Source organism: Populus nigra, chromosome 14, assembly GCF_951802175.1.
Source record: "Populus nigra chromosome 14, ddPopNigr1.1, whole genome shotgun sequence".
In the NCBI taxonomy this organism is placed as follows: Eukaryota; Viridiplantae; Streptophyta; class Magnoliopsida; order Malpighiales; family Salicaceae; genus Populus; species Populus nigra.
The window spans coordinates 1,426,408-1,446,767 of NC_084865.1; the positions used below are offsets into that span (position 1 = coordinate 1,426,408).

Below are 20,360 nucleotides of genomic sequence, written 5' to 3' on the forward strand. Positions count from 1 at the left end.
CTCTGTTTTTTTTCTTCTTCGTCTGTGTTTGTTCGCCTGTCTTTCTTTTCTGACCTGTTCATGCCCTGTTTTCTTTTTTTCTCCCCCTGCTTCTCCCGCTCGTCTGTGAATTTGTGCCTTTTGTGTTCTGGTCTTCCGCTCGTCGTCCTTTTTTTTTCCGTCTTTCCCCTGTGTTTTTTTGTTCAGTCCCCCTCAACTGAGGCTTTTCTCCGGCTTTTATAAAGCCAGAGAAAGTCTTGTGTCCCTGCCTCCAGAAATGACGAGCATCGTGGAGGCGAGAGATCGTGGGCTTCAGAAACGGCATCGTGGTGTAATGGCCTTGATTTGCTGGAATTTCCCTGTTCCTGATCTGCCGGATTTTTCCCTGTTGAATCGGTCTTCAGCCAACAGACGATGAACAGTAGGATCCAAAACGGCGTCATTTGGCATGAAAAATGACAAATTGTAGTTTGGTCCCTGACGTTTTGAAATGTATCAATTGGGTCCCTTAATCAATAATTTTTTAATTTTGACCTTGGATTAATTTCAATTAAATCCCTTTATTATAGCGTCATTTATACAACAGTCCTGGGTTTCTGGATTATTCAATTTGATCTTTGGACTTTAATTTCCTGCATTTTCCCTTGAATCAGCTCCAAACTTTGATATTTCTTCAATTAAGCTCTTGATTTCATTAATTAAACTAATATAAAATTTATTTAAATTCCCAAACTTATTAATTCTTCAATTTATGACCAATGAACTTTCAGTTTTGATAATTTAAACCCTTAACTTTGAATTTGTGTTGTCTTAAACCCCATTCTCAATTATATTTAATTTTTATTATTTGTTCAAAAATTGGGTTATGACAATCCTTATAACACTGTCCAAAATCTCAAAATACATTTAGGGGTCAAATTATAATTTTTTCAAAGTTAAGGGATGAAACTGTAATTTATAAATCAAGGACAAAAATAAAATTTCATCATTTTCAACCTCAAGACCATTCTGTCTAGATTTTCCAGAAAAGTTGAAAAATAAATTTCTTAACCTATAAAAATCAATTTAAACAAATCAACTCACAAATTCTTATTTCTAATAACATACTCAAAATCAATACATAACCTTAAACTCCTAATAATCATGAATCAATATTAAAAACATAAACTTCAAATCCATATAAACCCTAATTGAAAGTCACATGAGATGGAACCATTTACTTGCTACCTCTACATTTCTTGAACCTAAAAACTCAAGATCAAAAACTGAAATTCTTGGTTTGATGATGAGAGGGTCACAATGACCACAAGAATTAGAAGAAAGAAAAACAATTCTCTTGCAACTTTTTCTTATATACCTAGGTTAACTTAGGTTGGGTTTGAGCTGACTTGAATTTGGATTTGGGATAAAAATTTGGTTCTTACAACACTCAAATTTAAACTTTAAGAACCCAAGTCTTACCATCAAATTCAAACAACTATGGATACTTGTTGAGCATTTCCTCCTCAAGCTTTCACATCGTTTCTTCACGTGAGTGTCCCCTCCACACAACTCTAACCGATGTGATTTCCTTTGACCGAAGTTTTTTAATTTGTTGATCCATCATTCTATCGGTTAAACTTCATATGACATTTCTTCTCTCAGCTCAATCAGTTGAACTTTCATCATACGAGATGAATTAGACAAATATTTTTTTAATATCAAAACATGAAACACTGGATGTATGAAGGATAAATTAGGCGGCAAAGCAAGCTGATATGCCACGGCCCTACTATTTCCAAGATTTCAAAGGACCTTGTAAACTTGAGACTTAACTTTTATTTCTTTCTAAATCTAAATATTCCTTTAGTCGGTGAGACTTTCAGGAACACCTTGTCATCCATTGAAAATTATAGTAATGAGAACAGAGCTCTTTTGGTTTTGAAAGGGAGAACTCATGTTGGAGTGGGCTACCTTGTGCCGTGCTTCACCAAGGTACTTGGTAAAAATTATAGTATTGCGAACAGAGCTCCTTTTTTGTTTTAAAAAAAAAACACGCCTTAATTTGATAGGGTTCAACTCTTCTATTTTGATTCAGTCTACAGGAAACTCAAAAGTTCTGGCCAGTGCTTTTAATGTGATTTACACTCCTGAAAAGAGTGGAATCTATGAAGTTTATGTGTTCTGTGGAAATGTTTCGCTGAATGGTGGCCATTCATTCAGAAAGGAAGCGAGAGCAGGTATTGTCAGTAATTTAACCTTTGATTTGGACCGATTTCCTAAATTTTCTTTGTCATTTACGAGATAATCATGTTTGATAAATAAATTTAATAGGTTACTCTGGGTTGATTTAAATTTTTATTTTTTTATTTTATTTTTTAATATTAGATTAATTAAAAATTAAATTTTATAATTTATTTTAATTAGCTTTACATGAATCTATCTTGGTCTCATGATTCAAGTTATGAAATTTACAAGTTAATATAAATTAATCTGAGTCGATCTAACATGTTTTCATCTCAGTAGTTTTAAAAAATAATATTATTTTAATTTTGTTTTGAAGTCAAACTATTTTATTACCAATTATTCGAGTTGTTTTTAAATTTATAAAATCAATTACATTATATTTAGTCAATTCCAATATGATCTAAATTTTTTTCTATTACAAAAAGGATTGGCAACGTTGCAGTGTTTGAACATTTTATTTACGTGAAAAAAATAATCTAATAATATCTAAAAAGAGAATCGATAGGCTCAAATAACACGCAGGATGACTGTTTGCAATGAAGAAAAGTTATAAAAGCTAGGTGTTGTTTAATTACAGAGGAAACTCAAATTAACCTCTAAAGTATTACTAAATTCTTAATTTGTCACAAATATAGAAGTTTAGCATTACAATTGAGTCCCTAACATTTTAAATATATCCTGACTCAATCATTTCTGTCAAGGGAAAAAATATAAAAGTAATGGACATGAAAATATGAAAGTTTAACAATTGAGTCCATGTAATTTCAAATATATCGTGATTGAATCCTTTCTATCTCCCAGTTTGTTAGTATTTCCTATCAATTCTTCTTTAATTTTTTCTACTTACTACAAAATATACAATTTAAAGTTTGACAAATACAATTTAAAAACTAATCTAGCAAGCAAATACAGTTTCATCCCTATATTTTCAAGCAAATACACTTCTGTGGGATTCTCTTTGACCTGTTCTTCTACAATTGCCGAGAAGGTGCGCTCTATATGTTGACGCTTGTGGTGTTCAGAGTTGATGCATTTGTGGTTTATATCAAAGTAATCTTTGCTTCATTACTGTGACTCTTACATTTCAAAGGATAACTTGGTCATTTTAATACGCTGATGAAACTCTCTCATTGAAAAACTGGCATTTAGATTTTAACTTCTTCTATGTTTTTCTTTCTCCGGTAAGAAAAACAATTTCATTTAAAAGAATTTTTAATATATAATTTATATTATTTTCTAATGTATTTATGCAAATAAAAATCTTTTAAACTTAAAATTGGTATAGTTAATTTTTATTAAATAAATAAAGATAATAAAATTAAAATTCATGACTTTTTAATTATAAAATTTTAATATCATATTACAATATCGATTCAACTTAAAAATTTATATTATTAGATTAATTCACAAAATATATTTATATTATTTTAACTGTTGTCTTTTAAAGACTTGATGGATTGATTATGGACTACACACTCTTTCTCCACCCATGGCTAGGCTCCTCTTTGGTGGCTACATAGCCTTACTCCTCCTGCTGCTAGTCTTCCAAACCAGCAACTGCAAGGATACCAATCTCTGTGCCCCTTCATGTGGAAATCATAATATTAGCTACCCCTTTAGGCTAGAAAGTGATCCATCTTCCTGTGGAAACCTTTCCTATACCCTCCACTGCGAGAAAAATAACTCCACAGTATTGTATTTAGACTCACGAAAATACTACGTGCAGGCAATCAACTACAACAACTTGACAATCCGAGTGGTGGATCCTGGTGTTAAAGAAAATGATTGCTCTTCTCGTCCTGATTTTTCTTTAACATATGCAAGATTAGGTAATTCCAGAAGGGCATATACTATTTTTAATTTAATATTTACAGGCTTAGATTATATCGCAGATGATGTTTATCCATATACATGGTTTCAATACAAGAAGACAGGGTGGGAGTCGTTTCCCAAATACAAGCCTCTCCCGTTATCGCAGATGATGATTTTCATAAACTGCACAAATCCAGTGGATTCTCCTCTGTACGTAGACACTAGTACTTGCCTTAACGGAGAAAAATCTTCCAATGTTTCACTCTTGATGCGTTCTTATGTGAATGTTGGTGGGATGAAGGCTTCGGATCTGATGAAACTGTGCAGCTTAGAGAGGATGACGTTGTTGCCAGCCAAGGATTACAAGAATACATCCTTCAAGGAAATTCACAGTCAGCTGGCATATGGGTTTGAGCTTTCATGGCACAATAGCATGTGTGGAAGCTGTGCATATGGATGCTACATCTATGATTCGAACCAGACAGGCTGCGCAGGTGGGCAAAATTGAATAACAAACTGTTCGTTTTTCTATCTTCAACTTCTCTTTGCATGATTTCCCCATTTCTGAAGCATATTGTAGTGCTGAGTATCGTACGGTCGGTCCAATCAAGCTATCATAGGCTGCAGATGGTCATATCATTTGTCATAATAATTCGTGGTTTTCTTTTATTCGACGATAAATGATATTTTTATACCAATTTTCAGACAACTTATTCTAACAAAAGTAAGTTTCGCTTCTTTAATACATTCAGAAAAATTTAATAGCATCTTCTCGACGTTAACCTCAAGATTTGAATTCAAAAGGTAAAACCAGGATAATTTTGCTAAGTCATTCATTTGTTTCTTCTCAATTTCTTTCATCTTGTAATAACCTCCGTTATATATTTTCTCAAATCACAAATCTAATCTTTGTAACTGATCTCTTGGTCCAGATGGACTTTCTTGGTTGGAATTAATCGCAGGTGAGGATTCTATCTCCCCACTTCTTCATGCTTGATTCCGTAATTCCAACTAGTCCTTACTATAATATCTCTAAATTTGTTTACCTTCTCTGCAGGCGTGCTGCAGACTGTATTCCTGTTCATTGGTAATAACTCCCCTTATTTTTTTTTTTTTGAAGTTGTGATACTGCATCATATTTTATTAGCATATACGAATGATAATTCCTAAATGTCTACTCATGCCAAGTTCTTCCTTAGCAGCACTCTTGGGGTTGCCTTATGTCTGAGACATACCTTTTGGTTAAGAGTATGCTCTTATGAAACTTGATTGAACCTGAGTCGTCTCATTTTGGTCTAGATTTTATATGATTTTTCAACTCGGAAAAATAATCCTAACGCCTAACCTAACCCATGCTGAGTATTTATCAATCTCTGATATATATTAATAAGAAAGAATAACAATTCCTCTCTTCATTTTTTTTTCCTCTCAAATTTCACACACAGCACTACTTCAGGGCACAAAATTTATGTTTGGGAGTCCGTTTGTGATTGCATTCTTGATCTATAAATGGCGACGAAGACATCTATCAGCATATGACACAGTTGAGGAATTCCTACACACTCATAACAATCTTATGCCAGTCGTGAGGTATTCTTATTCAGAGATTAAGAAGATGACCGAAGGTTTCAAGGAAAAATTGGGAGAAGGGGGTTTTGGTTGCGTGTATAAAGGAAAGCTTCGCAGTGGACATTATGCAGCGATAAAATTGCTGGGCAAATCCAAGGCTAATGGACAAGATTTCATCAATGAAGTCGCTACCATTGGAAGGATTCGCCACACCAATGTAGTGCAACTAGTTGGTTTTTGTGCTGAGGGATCAAAGCGCGCTCTTGTATATGATTTCATGCTCAATGGATTTCTCGATAATTTCATTTTTTCTCAAGAAAGATCTGTCTCTTTAACCTGGGAAAAACTGCATGAGATTTCCCTTGGAGTGGCTCATGGCATCGAATATCTACATCGAGGTTGTGAGATGCAGATCCTACATTTTGACATCAAGCCTCACAACATTCTTCTCGATGAAAACTTCGCTCCAAAAGTTTCTGACTTTGGGCTTGCTAGGTTGTGTTCGACAAATGAGAGTTTTAAATCTCTCAATGCAGTGAGGGGAACGATAGGTTACATGGCACCAGAACTTTTCTACAAGAATATCGGGCGCATCTCATACAAAGCTGATGTTTATAGCTTTGGAATGTTGCTGTTGGAAATGGCTGGCAGAAGGAAGAATCTGAACGCATTGACAGAGAATTCAAGCCGAATTTACTGGCCAGATTGGGTTCATGACCAAGTCTCTAATGAGAAGGCTATAGAGATTGGAGATGGTGGCACGGAAGAGGAAGAAAAAATAGTCAGGAAGATGATTATTACAGGGTTGTGGTGTATACAAATGAATCCTCTGAATCGGCCCGCAATGAGCGAAGTTGTGGAGATGCTTGAAGGAGACATGCAAAGCCTGCAACTGCCTCCGAGACCTGTTCTATATCCAGATGAGAAGCCAATGAACACTTGTGGAGAGTCATCTTCCATGTCTGATTATTCTTAGGAATCACTCAGCTTGATTGAAAATGCATATAATTAAATGATCTGATATGAAATACTCTGCTCGTGCAGGGGAAGGCTTGTCCCATGAATGATACTAGTTCTTCGAAAGTTACTATCATTATGATAAACTATAATCTTCCACCTTATTTCCTAGTTGTGTACCTAGCTAAGAGAGTCCTAGTTGGCTAGTTCGGTTTGAACTGATCTACATTCTTATCAGATGAAAATTTTACATCAAATTTATTAAAAGTCATAAACCGCTCTGCTAAGCACTATTTACACTGGCACAAACTTTGAGTTTTTTTCTTAGTCATGGCACTGGAAATCCACTTAGTTTCACTCTTTTGCCTCATTTTCATTGCATCATTGGCTTCTACTGTATATATTAAAACTTAAATTAAAAAAAAGTCAAGAAATATTGTGTATTGCGAGTGTTCTTACTATGAACTAGCGTATACAAAATAATGTAATATACTTAAAATATAAAGTATTAAATTAAAACCAGTGTAAATATAATAGAAAAGGAAAGAAAAATATTGTACAATAAAAAAAACTACCATTGAAAGTTATGGAAAACACTCCATTTTCATTCCCTATTTATACTAGAATTTAGAATTAAAAGTGGTGCAAAATTAATTAATTCTTATTGTTTATAAACTTTAATTATCAATCATAAAAAAATAATCTAATAATCTTTTTTCCATTAAAAATAAAACTTTCTAGATATAAAAACTAAACTTTCTAGACATAGAAAGGTAGAAAGATAATTGTTCAGATAAATTGCTCCCATGCTATCTTAAAAATAATTTTTATAGAACTACCAAGATTAATCTTTACTGTTTATCATTTTTAATTATCCATCATAAAAAATAGTTTTTTAACATAAAAAATAAAAATCTTTAAATAAAAAAAAAAGTAATTGTTCATATGCTACCTTAAAAAATTATTTTTATGGGATTAAAAAATTACTTTACAACATACCTTTTCTTAAGCCCAAGCTAAGTAAGCCCGTGTAATTTAAATACGAAGATCATTTAGCCTAAAACCTCTCATCTATACGAAAGTGCTTTATAGCCTATAAATATAATTTTAACTTTTAAACTTTTTATTATATAATTTATAAAAAACTTTTGTATTTTTTTTATAAGGGAAGGATTCTTGTGTTTATAAAACATATTAACCAAGATTTTTTTTTATTAATTTCTTATTTATCCATAATTTATTTTTAAAAAATTAATTAATTATATATATATATATATATATTTTTTTTTGTTTTGTTTTTGAAAAAAAAAAAAGTTGTAATCGATTTCAAGGTTAGATGCATTTGGGCTCCCAATAAATTAAAGCCCAAACACTTCGGTACAGTCTAATGTATGCCACCTAGGTTAGAGAACCGGTTAAATATTATGATTTTTTTTTTTTATAAACAATTATATATATATTAAAAAATTTATACACATATAATCGAATAAACTAAAAATTATAAACACTAATAAATAAATAAATTATATAATTTATTTACACACACACTCTCTCTCTCTCTCCAGACGATGAAGCAAGAGAAGAATCACAGGGAAGGTAGAAGAAAAGGAGGGTGAAGATGGTGCTATTGGCGATCGCCAGTTCTTCTCCTTCTCTTCTAAAACAAATCGATGTGAGAAAGAGGAGAGGAGGTATGAAACAGGCAGAAACAAAGGAGATATCGTTGATTGTGGAAATTGAAGGTTACAAGGCGACTGCCCATCACATCCAGGTTTATGGGAATAGATTGTGGAAATTGGGTATTTAGTTTGGGGAGAGGGTGGTTCAGTTGAAGAGGTCCGAGAACATGATCAATGGCCAGGTGATTTTTTTATATTTCCATCTTGATTATATTTGATTTTTTTTGGTTTGCTGTTGATTTTAGGGTTTCACTAAAAGCTTTTTATTGCTTAATCAAATTCAAGATTCATCAAGCGTTGAAATTAATGATTACAAGTTTTTCCTTTCTTCTTGATCATTCATTAGTGACGATTAATTATAAGCTGTCTTGAATTATAGCTTCATTTTTTTTTTAATCTTTGTCATAGGCGAATTCATCGTCTGGAGTGGTCACCAATGACAAGTGTAAGCTGAGGTTCCTGGAGTTTGAAGCCAGGAGGAGCCACCAATTTATCATGGAAGCTCTAATTTTCCATCTTACACGGAATATTTCTTAAGAAGAACCCTGTTTCTTCAGTTTTTTTGTTAGATGAAAAATAACAAGACGTGGGAATCCCGTTTTCTGGGTTACAAGATTTTGGTTTTAAATCTGCTGTTGCTGCTTGCAGAACTGAAGATGAAGAGGAAGATGGGTCAAGTATTTGGTTTCATCACTAATAGGTATGGGTTTTTTCTTTTAATTCTTATGCTGCTGCTAGAAAACCTTTTTCTTTTTTTAAGCAGTAAAAAAACCGTTGGATTTCGCTCCGCGAAAATGATAACTTCTTAGAATGGTGTTGTTGTGGTGATCGTTGCTCCAAAGATTGACCCTAAACTTTCAAATTATCGATTTAGTTTGAAAGCTCTTTTCGGAAAAATAGCAAATTTTAGCCTTCAATCGAAATGCTTTTGCAATTTTTATGAAGATTGAGTTCTCTGCCATCCTTGGAATATTTCATACTGCTTCTAGGAAAAGTTTTTCTTGCCATGTTATGCCGGATGTTGTTGGTTTCCTTGCTGAAAAAACTTAACGAACAGAAATTGATGCAGCTGAGCAACATAGGTTCTTATGATTAATGGTGATCAATGTACTGGATCTACATATTTGTTGTTCAGTTTTACAATGGCAGCCTCACTTTAGTGCACTTTGTTCTTACTCTGCTTTGTTAACCTAATTTTATTTCCCTTTCAAAGTCTAAGCTAATCAGTTTTCTTTTCTGGTTGAGTATAGGATGATCCAAGACAAGGCTCAAGTGGTGGTTCTTGGGTGGCTTATAGGAGGAGGGGTGGTGGTTCTTAGTGACTGAAACCATGGCCTGAGAGAGAGGGGGGTATTTTTCATGTTTTTCACTTTGAGGGATTGGTCACATTAACAAAAACAAAATAAAAAGTGGTTTGTTTCTACATTGTTATCCTGATCTCATATACGTGATACAAGTTTAGTGGGTTAACTTGTGTTTTTTTTTTTTCCTTTTTTTACTTTGTATTAAATTTGAATTTCATTCTTCAACATTATATTGATTAAGAATTAGATTCCGTGATTCTTTTTAGCTTACTTTCTATTAGGTTATCATAGTTTCACAACCTGGATCATGAATCTTGCGGGTTAATTTAGATTGACTTGAGTCATTTTATTTTGTTCTTTTTTTAGGTTGAATTTTAGAAAAAAAATTTTCAACAATGGGTTGATTAAGAATTATGCTTCATAATTTGTTTTGATTTGCTGTATATGTAGTTATTTTAGTTTCATGAGCTGTGACATGGGTTTCATAGTGTAACTCGGGTTTATTCCAGTCAATTTTTTTTGTTTGTTTTCTATAAGGTTATCTCGTTCTTATGACCTAGATTATGGATTTGACGGGTTTGCTTGAGTTTTTTTTGTTTTTTTTTAATTGATTTTTTTTAATTTTATCCTTCAACATTGAGTTGATTAAGAATGAAGCTTTATATTTTTTTTTATTTTTTTTATAAGTTTATTATGATTTGATGATTCATGTCACAGATTTGACAAATTAGCTTTTGTTGATTTAGGTTTTATTTTTATTTTTTTTTAAGTTTATTTTTCAATATTGGATTGATTGAAATCTAAACTTTATAATTTGTTTTGACTTACTTTACATGAGGTTATTTTTGTCTCATAATTTAAGTCATAAAATTGATAGGTTAATTTAAGTTGAACTGAATTAATCCAATATATTCTAATCTTAATATTTTTTTAAAAAAATATCATTTTGAATTTTTTTTAGAGTCGCATTTAGTTAAATAGGAACTCAAATTAACCTCTAATGTATTACTAAATTTTTAATTTGTCACAAATATAGAAGTTTAGCATAGCAATTGAGCCCCTAACATTACATGAAAAGAAGAAGCCGATTGAGAAATATCTGAAACATCAAGTTTGTTAGTATTTGCTATCAATTCTTCTTTAAATTTTTTTATTACAAGCTGGGGAGGTTGGAGCTAATGCTAAAATACGCACATCAACCGAATAAATAGTAGTAATGGATACCAAGGAAGAAGTAACTGAAACTTTATGTACCTGTTAAAAATTGTTTTTTAAAATATTTTAATATTAGAAAATATATTAAAACAATATTTTTTTATTTTTAAAAATTTATTTTTAAAAATTTATTTTTAACATCATTGCAGCAATCAAAATAATCTAAAAATATATTAAAAAATTAAATTTTTTAAAAAGTGTGGCAACAGAACCCCGGACACACACTAAGAGTCCTAAAAATACACTGCACCATCATAAAGTTTGAGAAATACAATTTAAGAACTCATCTTGCAAGCAAATACAGTTCCATCCCCATATTTTCAATCAAATGCATGCTATTCTTTTATTTGTGTAAAAACCCGCGAATTACTCAGAATCCACTGTAGGCAGCAGCTCATAGATCACAGCCTTAGCATACTTGTATTCGTTCTCTTTGGAGCTGTGGAGCTAAGAGGATTAGGAGGTATACTTAACCTGTCTCCTTTCCCTTCCAGCATCTGGACAGCGATTTTCATGGAAGGACGGTCCACTGGGTTCCACTGGATGCACCACAGTCCCACAATGGCTAGCTTCTTCGCAATTTCAGCATCCCCTTCTTCCTCGATGTGGAACCGCAGGTCTTCTCCTTCTTCTAAGAGATTATAAATCCATTCTGGGAAGTATACTTGATCACCATTTTCTGCTGTATCATCAACATTTTTCCTTCCACCAACCATTTCTAACACTAACATTCCGAAACTGTACACGTCTGACTTGTAGGAGACATTCCCGAAGTTTCTTGAGAACACTTCAGGTGCTATGTAGCCGACGGTTCCCCTAACTCTTGTCATGGAAATAGCACTTTTATACTTGGAACACAGCTTAGCCAGACCGAAATCTGCAATCTTGGGATTGAAGTCATTGTCCAGCAGGATATTATGTGGTTTGATATCAAAGTGGAGGATTGTTTGGTCACAACCCTGGTGAAGATATTCAATCCCTTTGGCTACTCCAAGGGCAATATGATGCAGCCTTTCCCAGCCAAGGAAAACATTCTTGGCATTTGCTGAAGATATGAACTTCTGCAGCGAATCGTTTGGCAGGTACTCGTAAACCGGAGCTCGTCTAAATCCATCGGCACAGAAGCCAATCAAGCGGACTACATTGACATGGTGAATCCTAGCCATTGTTCCCATTTCGTTGACGAATTCCTCTCCTTTTTCTGATGAATTGCTTAGAACCTTAACAGCCACCGGAATCTCACTGGTTAGCTTTCCTTTGAACACTGTTCCATAAGCTCCTCGCCCCAATTCATCCCTGAATTGATTTGTCATCTTTTTGAGATCAGCATGGGAGTATCTCGTGGGGTTCATAGCTCTGTAATCATCCAAAAACCTTTCAACCTTGGCCTGATATTCTTCTTCTGATTTTCTGAAGCTATAGATTTGGTAGACTGCAATGGCCAGAACCCCGAAAAGGATGGATCCTGTGGTTACTCCTGCATATATAAATAAGCCTTTTGAGTCAAGAGACATGTTCTTTTTTGGAAGCAATGTGTTGGAGCAAATTTGAGAACAACTAACCTATAGTCAGATTCCTTTTCCGTGCACCTGCAGAAGATAAGAACCCTTGTTAAGTTCTAATTTTCTGAAAGTTTCTAAAGCCATGATAGTATCCTCTATTTGTTGAATCAAGAACGCTAAATGCACAGGTAACCCACTTGTCAGTCAACTCACTAGAAGATAGGACTTAGGTGTTCAAGGACACTTGCAATACATTAATCAAAGTATATATGTAGACTTGGTGAAGCAAGGAATCATAGAAAATCAAGATGCCATGAACACAGAACAATGAAAAGAAGACTTAAAGCTAAAGATACCTTTCTCTGGTCTGGGCAAGCCATAGCATTCAGTTTCAAGCTCAGTGCTGCTATTTCCCCTCAATCCACATAGTTTTCCAGTTGCTTCACAAGATCCACAATTGGGATTGGACCAGGACAGAAGGATATCATGTGGAACAGGTAGGTCGTACATCTTGGTACAAGATAATAATAACTCATTGCCATGAATAGATAGTTCTGATTTAACGGCAAGAACATCATAGTGGAGAGTACTTAAACAAGGGACCCTCCAGTTCGGGGATCTTGCATTATTTAAAGAACAATTGAAGATGGTAAAATTGACCTTAGACATCTTAAACTGTATGTGAAACCCAGACGAATAGAAGTTTGAGTGGTGGCTTCGAAGGCAACCTTGGGGATCACTTGCATAAATAACTTGATTTTTGTAGTCAATCTTATCGATGTAGAGCTTCACTGCACCTTGCAGCTCGAGCACTATATCGCCCATCTCATTGCAAGACAGATCAAAACCACGATAGCCACACTGTTCTGGCTGCCTATCCTTGATCCAGAATGGAAATCGGATGTGAAGGCCACGGTTCCCACAAGATCCTGTGCAATTAAGGCTTGCTCCTAGTTCTGCAATGAACATGAAACAGAACAGGCATATAGCCTTTTTTGATGAACCTTTCATCATTGCCTCCTATGGTGATACAAGATTGGCCTAATAACACTTATATATTGCTGAAACAGTAGTAAACTCAGATGGGAGCAGCAAGGGTAAATCTGATACCTTGGTTTTATGACAGTCTGGTCACCTGAAACTTGTTGTAGAGTGTAGAAGCTTAATTAATTGGACTTGGTTTTGAGACGCTTGTGGTTTTGAGAGTTGGTGGATTTTTTGTTCTTGTTCAATTTTACAATCAACCATTAATCTTTTCTTTATTATTGTGACTTTGAACATTTCAAAGGATGACTTGGTAGTTTGCGGTAATTTTAAAATGCTGATAGCACTCTCACTTCGCAAAACTAGAAGATAATTGTTTCGCTGACTTTATCTGTTGTCTTCTCAAGACTAGAAGAATTGTTTATGCACTACATACTCCTTCTCCATCCATGTCTAGGTTCCTCTTTGCTTGCTACCTTGCCTTACTACTGCTACTACTAGTCTTTCAAACGAGCAACTGCAAGGATACCAATCTCTGTGCCCCTTCTTCATGTGGCAATCATACTATTAGCTACCCCTTTAGCCTAGAAAGTGATCCATCTAACTGTGGAAACCCTCTCTATACCCTCCATTGCGAGAAAAATACCTCCACAGTTTTGTATTTAGACTCACGAAAATACTACGTGCAGGCAATCAACTACAACAACTTGACAATCCGAGTGGTGGATCCTGGTGTTAAAGAAAATGATTGCTCTTCTGTTCCTGATTTTTCTTTAACATATGCAAGATTAGGTAATTCCAGAAGGGAATATACTATTTTTACTTCAACAAATACAAGATTCGATTATATCAGATTTCCATATACATGGTTTCAATACGAAAGGACAGGGCAGAAATGGTTTCCCAAATACAAGCCTCTCCCGTTATCGCAGATGATGATTTTCATAAACTGTGCAAATCCAGTGAATTCTACTCTGTACGTAGAAACCGGTACTTGCTTTAATGGAGAAAAATCTTCCAATGTTTCACTCTTGATGCGTTCTTATGTGAACGTTGGTGGGATGAAGGCTTCGGATCTGATGGAACTGTGCAGCTTAGAGAGGATGACGTTGTTGCCAGCCAAGCATTACAAGAACATGTCCTACAAGGAAATCCACAGTCAGCTGGCATATGGGTTTGAGCTTTCATGGCACAATAGCAAGTGTGGAAGCTGTGCAACTATTTGCTACATCGATGATTCGAACCAGACAAAATGCGCAGGTGGGCAATATAGAGTAATAACAGTTCATTTTTCTATGTTCAAATTCTTTTGGCATGAATCCCCCATTTCTGGCATCTGTGCTTTTCAGTAGCCTATTGTAGTATTGAGGAACTCACAGTCAATTAAATCTAGCTATCATAGGCTGCAGTTGGTGATATCATATAGATAATAGATGATTGCTTCCAATCTAATTTTTCTATGTCATACATCTGCTGCTTCTTAATGCTCTTCATCTTGTAATATTTGCTCAAATCACAAATCTAATTTTTGTAACTGATCACTTGGTCCATCAGGATTTTCTTGGCTTGAGATAACCGAACGTGAGGATTCTATCTCCCAATTTTTTCATGCTTGATTCCATAATTCCAAACAGTTCTTTCTAAAATATCTCTAAATTTGTTTACCTTCTCTGCAGTCGTCCTGCTGTGTGTATCCCTATTAATTGGTAAGAAGTTCCCTTATTGATTATTTATATTTTTTTTAGTTTATATATTTGATCCTATTTTATTAGCAGATAGAAAATGATATTGGTTATTAGGAGGCCTAATGCCTAGACAGACCCTTAGGTTACTCAGTATGATCTTATGAAACTTGATTGAACCTTTTCTACAAATCATGATGGTCTAGATTTTATATGATTTTTCAACTAGGCGAAAAAATTCTAACACCAAACCTAACCCATGTTGTGTATTTTTCTGATAATTAATAAGAAATAATCATGATTTCTGACTTTGATTTCCCCCTCAAATTTCACACGCAGCACTACTTCAGGGGCCAAAATTCATCTTTGGGAGTCCGTTTGTGATTGCATTCTTGATCTATAAATGGCAACGAAGACATCTATCAGCATATGACACAGTTGAAGAATTCCTACAGACTCATAACAATCTTATGACAGTAATAAGATATTCTTATTCAGAGATTAAGAAGATGACCGGAGGTTTCAAGGAAAAATTGGGTGAAGGAGGTTTTGGTTGTGTGTACAAGGGAAAGCTTCGCAGTGGGCATTCTGCAGCGATAAAATTGCTGGGCAAATCCAAGGCTAATGGACAAGATTTCATCAATGAAGTCGCTACCATTGGAAGGATTCACCACACTAATGTAGTGCAACTAGTTGGTTTTTGTGCTGAGAGATCAAAGCGCGCTCTTGTATATGATTTCATGCCCAATGGATCTCTCAATAATTTCATTTTTTCTCAAGAAAGATCTGTCTCTTTAACCTGGGAAAAACTGCATGAGATTTCCCTTGGAGTGGCTCGTGGCATCGAATATCTACATCGAGGTTGTGAGATGCAGATCCTACATTTTGACATCAAGCCTCACAACATTCTACTCGATGAACATTTCACTCCAAAAGTTTCTGACTTTGGACTTGCTAGGTTGTGTCCAACAAATGAGAGTCTTAAATCTCTCACTGCAGCGGGGGGAACGATAGTGTCACGACCCGAATCCCGGGTCCGTGACCGGCAACGCAGGAGCGGTGGCGGAAGGACACCCCTCCCGCGCTAAGCCTCAAAACGGACAGCATTTCATAATCTTCAGAAATATTAACTGATGAAACCAAAAGATATTTTAAAACTCCTCATCAGTAATTAAAACAAAACAATAATCCATAATACTTATTACATTGTCAAAAATCCAAACTTAATTAAAACAAAGTAATAGTGGAGCGCCTAAGACATCGAATCAAACAGCCTTGAAAGATAAGCAAGGCATACTGACCCAAAACTGAAGAAGCAGGAACACTCAACAAGGTTCACCTGCTATCAGAAACTAAGAACCTGAAATAATATTAAGAATGAGGGGTGAGTTCGACCAAACTCAGTGAGGGAATAATAATTAATATACATTTTAGATATTTTGATATTAATAGTTTGCAAGATGATTTATCTTGATATACATATACATATACATATACATACTGAACATATCATATACATACTAAACATATCATCATAACGTAGTGGATTACATGTCAGAGATCAGATGACACCCGAAGGTGACCAGATGACACCCGAAGGTGACCAGATGACACTCAAAAGTGACCAGATGACACCCGAAGGTGACCACTGTGGGATGATCAGTCACCACAGGCTGATGCCTCTCTCACCAGCTAGGTATACAGAATACTATGTGCACATAGGCTAACTACTCTCCGTTAGCATGGAGTTACTGACAATTCCCATATCAAGGCATATTAGATATTCACATAATCATCCAAGAAACGTATATCATATCAAATAGAATTTACTGTGACAGATTGCGAGTGCAAATTCAAGAATAAATGAGTACTCGGAAAATAAGCAACATATATAATTATTCAAGAAATTAACGAGTTGTACTCATTATATAATCAGAATACATATTTACTTATCATATATGCATATTAAAGATTATCCCACTCACCCGGAAAATATAGAATTAAAGGAATGTCAGACGAAAGACTCGAAAATCCTATTGAGGATCGTTAGGAGAACCTACAACAATATGAAAATATACTCAAAAGCAACTCAAACAAGAGATCCAAATGCATAAAATAAAACCAGGTTTAGTCTCCTAAGTTTAGGGACTAAAATGACAATTTTCCAAAACAGGGACCAAAACGTAATTTTACCAAAATTTGACCAATCTGGAAAATACATAACTATACTGAATTTTCACCCATAAACCATCCTTAATTCTGTCTAGAACGAACCAGGGACCGAATTGAAATTTTCATAAAGTTCAGGGACTAAAATGTAATTTCCCGAAATTGAGGGACCAAACTGAAAATATTCCAAATCAATTATCAAACTCAGATTCATCATCCTTAACCTCATAATAATACTGTCCAGAGTCTCAAAATACAGTTAAGGGTCAAATTATAATTTTCCCAAAATTTAGGGACCAAACTGTAATTTCACAAATTGAGGGACCAAATTGAATTTTCGTCATCTTCAACCTCAAACCCAGAATTTCACAGATTACCTACTGTCATCACCTGATTTCTAACACAATTTCACCATTCAAATAAAATCATAACTCAAAATCATCATCTTTACCTCCAATCTCTCACAATCAACTAATTAACCAATTACCCACAACAATCAACCCATAACCTTCCAATTAATTCATCAATCAAACCCAAAACACAATCTTCAAAACCCTAACATTTATCAAAACAGAAATTAAGGCTTAAAGAACACACATATATACATAATCTTACCTTTAAACTTATTTCCTCCAATCCTTTCCTTTTTCCCTTATTTTCCCCTCTTTTCTCTTCTTCTTCTTTCTCCCTTCTCTCTCACGGTTTGCTCTCTCAAATATTCAGATCTCTTTCTTTTTTTTTTTTTTTTTTTTTTTTTCTATTTATACTTATCATCTCTTTATACAAATACTACAATACCCTTCATTTAATTCTACCAACTTTTAAACCTCCAAGGGCTTTATTGCCTTTTACCTACTCATTAAATTTCAAAACATCACAATCTCCCCACCTTATAAAAGTTTCGTCCTCGAAACTTAAACTTTAAGAAATGAAGTCTTACCATCAAGTTCAAACAAGAATGGATACTTGTTGAGCATTTCCTCCTCAAGCTCCCACGTCGCTTCTTCACGTGGGTGTCCGCTCCACATAACCTTAACCGATGCGATATCTTTCGACCGAAGTTTTCTAACTTGTCGATCCACTATTTTTATTGGTTGAACTTCGTATGTCATATCTTTCCTCAGCTCAACCGGTTGAACTTCCAGCACATGAGATGGATCAGACAAATACTTCCTCAACATCGAAACATGGAACACTGGATGTATAGAGGATAGATTAGGTGGCAAGGCAAGCCGATATGCCACTACCCCTACTCTTTCTAAGATCTCAAATGGCCCTATAAACCTAGGACTCAACTTTCCTTTCTTCCCAAATCTGAATATTCCTTTAGTCGGGGAGACTTTTAGGAACACGTTGTCACCCACTGAAAATTCTAGATTACGCCTCCTCTTATCCGCATAATTCTTTTGTCTACTCTGAGCTGTTTGAAGCTTATCTCGGATCACCTTAATCTTATCTGAAGTAATCTGTATTAACTCGGGACCCATTAATCTCCTCTCACCAACCTCATACCAACATACAGGTGATCTGCACTTCCGGCCATACAAAGCCTCATATGGAGCCATATCAATACTCGCTTGATAACTATTATTATACGCAAACTCCACCAAAGACAAATACTTGCTCCATCCGATACCAAAGTCAATGACACAAGCTCTTAACATATCCTCCAAAATTTGTATAGTCCTCTCAGATTGTCCATCTGTTTGAGGATGAAAAGCAGTACTTAACTGAATGTTAGTCCCCAGAGCTTCTTGGAACTTCCCCCAAAACCGAGAAGTGAATTGTGGACCTCTGTCGGACACAATTGAGATCGGCACACCATGCAACCTTACGATCTCATTAACATAGATTTCTGCCAGTTTTGCAAACCCATATGTCACCTTTACTGGCAAGAAATGAGCTGACTTGGTCAAACGATCAACTACCACCCAAACCGAATCATAACCCTCTTGACTCCGAGGCAAACCTGACACAAAGTCCATGGTGATCCTCTCCCATTTCCATTCAGGAATTAACAATGGCTGCAAAAGCCCTGGTGGTTTCTGATGCTCACCTTTAACCCTCTGACAGGTCAAGCATCGAGATACAAATTCAGCAATGTCCCTCTTCATGCCATTCCACCAATAACACTCTTTCAAGTCTCTATACATCTTGTTAGAACCAGGATGTATAGTATAGGCAGTTTGGTGTGCTTCCGTCATCACATCTCTTTTCAAATCATCCACCTCAGGCACACATAACCTGGAACCAAATCTCAACACACCATCTTCATGGATAACAAAACCCGGAGCTCTCCCTAACTCCAACTCATCTCGAATCTTGCGAAGTCGCTCATCCTTCATTTGAGCTACTTTAATCCGGTCTACCAAGTCTGACTTAGCCTGAAAGTGAGCCAACAATGCTCCTGATTCACAAATCTCAAAACTGACCCTCTCATCTAACAATCCGTGTAACTCTTTAATCAAGGGTCTCCTCACCTCCTGAATATGAGCCAAACTACCCATAGATTTTCTGCTTAAGGCATCTGCAACAACATTTGCCTTGCCCGGGTGATATTGAATCGTGCAATCATAATCACTTAACAATTCCATCCACCTTCTCTGTCTCAAATTCAGATCCTTCTGCTGGAAGATATATTGAAGACTCTTATGATCTGAAAATATCTCACATGTCTCCCCATACAAGTAGTGTCTCCAAATCTTAAGGGCAAACACTACCGCAGCCATCTCTAAATCATGTGTGGGGTAATTTTGCTCATGATTCTTCAACTTTCTCGAGGCATAAGCAATCACATTACCATTCTGCATCAAAACACAACCCAAACCAATCCTAGATGCATCACAGTACACGGTAAAACCACCAGACCCTGAAGGTACTGTCAAAATTGGAGCAGTAATTAACCTTTCTTTCAACTCCATGAAACTCTTCTCACATTCTTCTGACCATTGAAACTTGACACTTTTCTGTGTCAACTTCGTCAACGGAGCAGCGATTCTGGAAAAATTCTCCACGAATCTTCTGTAGTATCCTGCTAAACCCAAGAAACTCCTAATCTCAGATACTGTAACTGGTCTAGGCCACTGCTTAACTGCCTCCACTTTCTGTGGATCAACTTCTATCCCATTTTTGGACACCACATGTCCCAAAAACCCAACACTCCCTAACCAGAACTCACTCTTTGAGAACTTTCCATACAACTGATGGTCTCTTAGAGTTTGAAGCACCAATCTCAAATGCCCTTCATGTTCTTCTTCACTTCTTGAATACACCAAGATGTCA

The 20,360-nt window shown here is 35.3% G+C and overlaps 3 protein-coding genes and 1 long non-coding RNA gene across 7 annotated transcripts; 3 read left to right on the forward strand and 1 right to left on the reverse strand.

Annotated features, from left to right (window-relative positions):
• Positions 1-3,661: 3,661 nt before the first annotated feature.
• On the forward strand, positions 3,662-6,749 carry LOC133673211 (rust resistance kinase Lr10-like). Of its 3 annotated transcripts, none has more exons than XM_062093926.1 (5): positions 3,662-4,034; positions 4,140-4,511; positions 4,950-4,979; positions 5,075-5,104; positions 5,463-6,748. In XM_062093926.1, the coding sequence occupies exons 1-5, from the start codon at positions 3,695-3,697 to the stop codon at positions 6,560-6,562; spliced, it is 1,872 nt and encodes a 623-aa protein (XP_061949910.1). In that variant the 5' UTR covers positions 3,662-3,694; the 3' UTR covers positions 6,563-6,748. The 3 variants fall into 3 exon arrangements, with proteins under 3 accessions (XP_061949910.1, XP_061949909.1, XP_061949912.1); XM_062093928.1 differs by having other exon boundaries at positions 3,894-4,034; positions 4,136-4,511; positions 5,463-6,749; XM_062093925.1 differs by having other exon boundaries at positions 3,662-4,511; positions 5,463-6,749.
• A 1,336-nt stretch (positions 6,750-8,085) lies between these two features.
• Positions 8,086-9,647, forward strand: LOC133673212 (uncharacterized). Of its 2 annotated transcripts, none has more exons than XR_009834961.1 (3): positions 8,086-8,404; positions 8,631-8,922; positions 9,473-9,647. It is a non-coding gene; the product is annotated as an uncharacterized LOC133673212 (long non-coding RNA). The 2 variants fall into 2 exon arrangements; XR_009834962.1 differs by having other exon boundaries at positions 8,088-8,404; positions 8,871-8,922.
• A 1,296-nt stretch (positions 9,648-10,943) lies between these two features.
• On the reverse strand, positions 10,944-13,254 carry LOC133673264 (rust resistance kinase Lr10-like). Its single transcript, XM_062094007.1, has 3 exons — positions 12,600-13,254; positions 12,304-12,354; positions 10,944-12,218 (listed from the first exon to the last, which is right to left on the reverse strand). The coding sequence occupies exons 1-3, from the start codon at positions 13,252-13,254 to the stop codon at positions 11,143-11,145; spliced, it is 1,782 nt and encodes a 593-aa protein (XP_061949991.1). The 3' UTR covers positions 10,944-11,142.
• A 905-nt stretch (positions 13,255-14,159) lies between these two features.
• LOC133673268 (rust resistance kinase Lr10-like) lies at positions 14,160-15,997 on the forward strand. Its single transcript, XM_062094012.1, has 3 exons — positions 14,160-14,487; positions 14,904-14,933; positions 15,249-15,997. Exons 1-3 carry the CDS (start codon positions 14,160-14,162, stop codon positions 15,995-15,997), a joined length of 1,107 nt encoding a protein of 368 aa, XP_061949996.1.
• The last annotated feature ends 4,363 nt before the right edge of the window (positions 15,998-20,360 follow it).

Coding starts and splice junctions, on each gene's coding strand:
- LOC133673268 (XM_062094012.1), top strand. CDS start 14,160: ATGATGATTTTCATAAACTGTGCAAATCCAGTGAATTCTACTCTGTAC. Junction 14,488..14,903: donor GAACCAGACAAAATGCGCAG/GTGGGCAATATA, acceptor CCTTCTCTGCAG/TCGTCCTGCTGTGTGTATCC. Junction 14,934..15,248: donor GTGTGTATCCCTATTAATTG/GTAAGAAGTTCC, acceptor TTTCACACGCAG/CACTACTTCAGGGGCCAAAA.
- LOC133673264 (XM_062094007.1), bottom strand. CDS start 13,254: ATGAAAGGTTCATCAAAAAAGGCTATATGCCTGTTCTGTTTCATGTTC. Junction 12,355..12,599: donor CTTGCCCAGACCAGAGAAAG/GTATCTTTAGCT, acceptor AAATTAGAACTT/AACAAGGGTTCTTATCTTCT. Junction 12,219..12,303: donor GAAAAGGAATCTGACTATAG/GTTAGTTGTTCT, acceptor TTATATATGCAG/GAGTAACCACAGGATCCATC.
- LOC133673211 (XM_062093925.1), top strand. CDS start 3,695: ATGGCTAGGCTCCTCTTTGGTGGCTACATAGCCTTACTCCTCCTGCTG. Junction 4,980..5,074: donor TTGGTTGGAATTAATCGCAG/GTGAGGATTCTA, acceptor CCTTCTCTGCAG/GCGTGCTGCAGACTGTATTC. Junction 5,105..5,462: donor GACTGTATTCCTGTTCATTG/GTAATAACTCCC, acceptor TTTCACACACAG/CACTACTTCAGGGCACAAAA.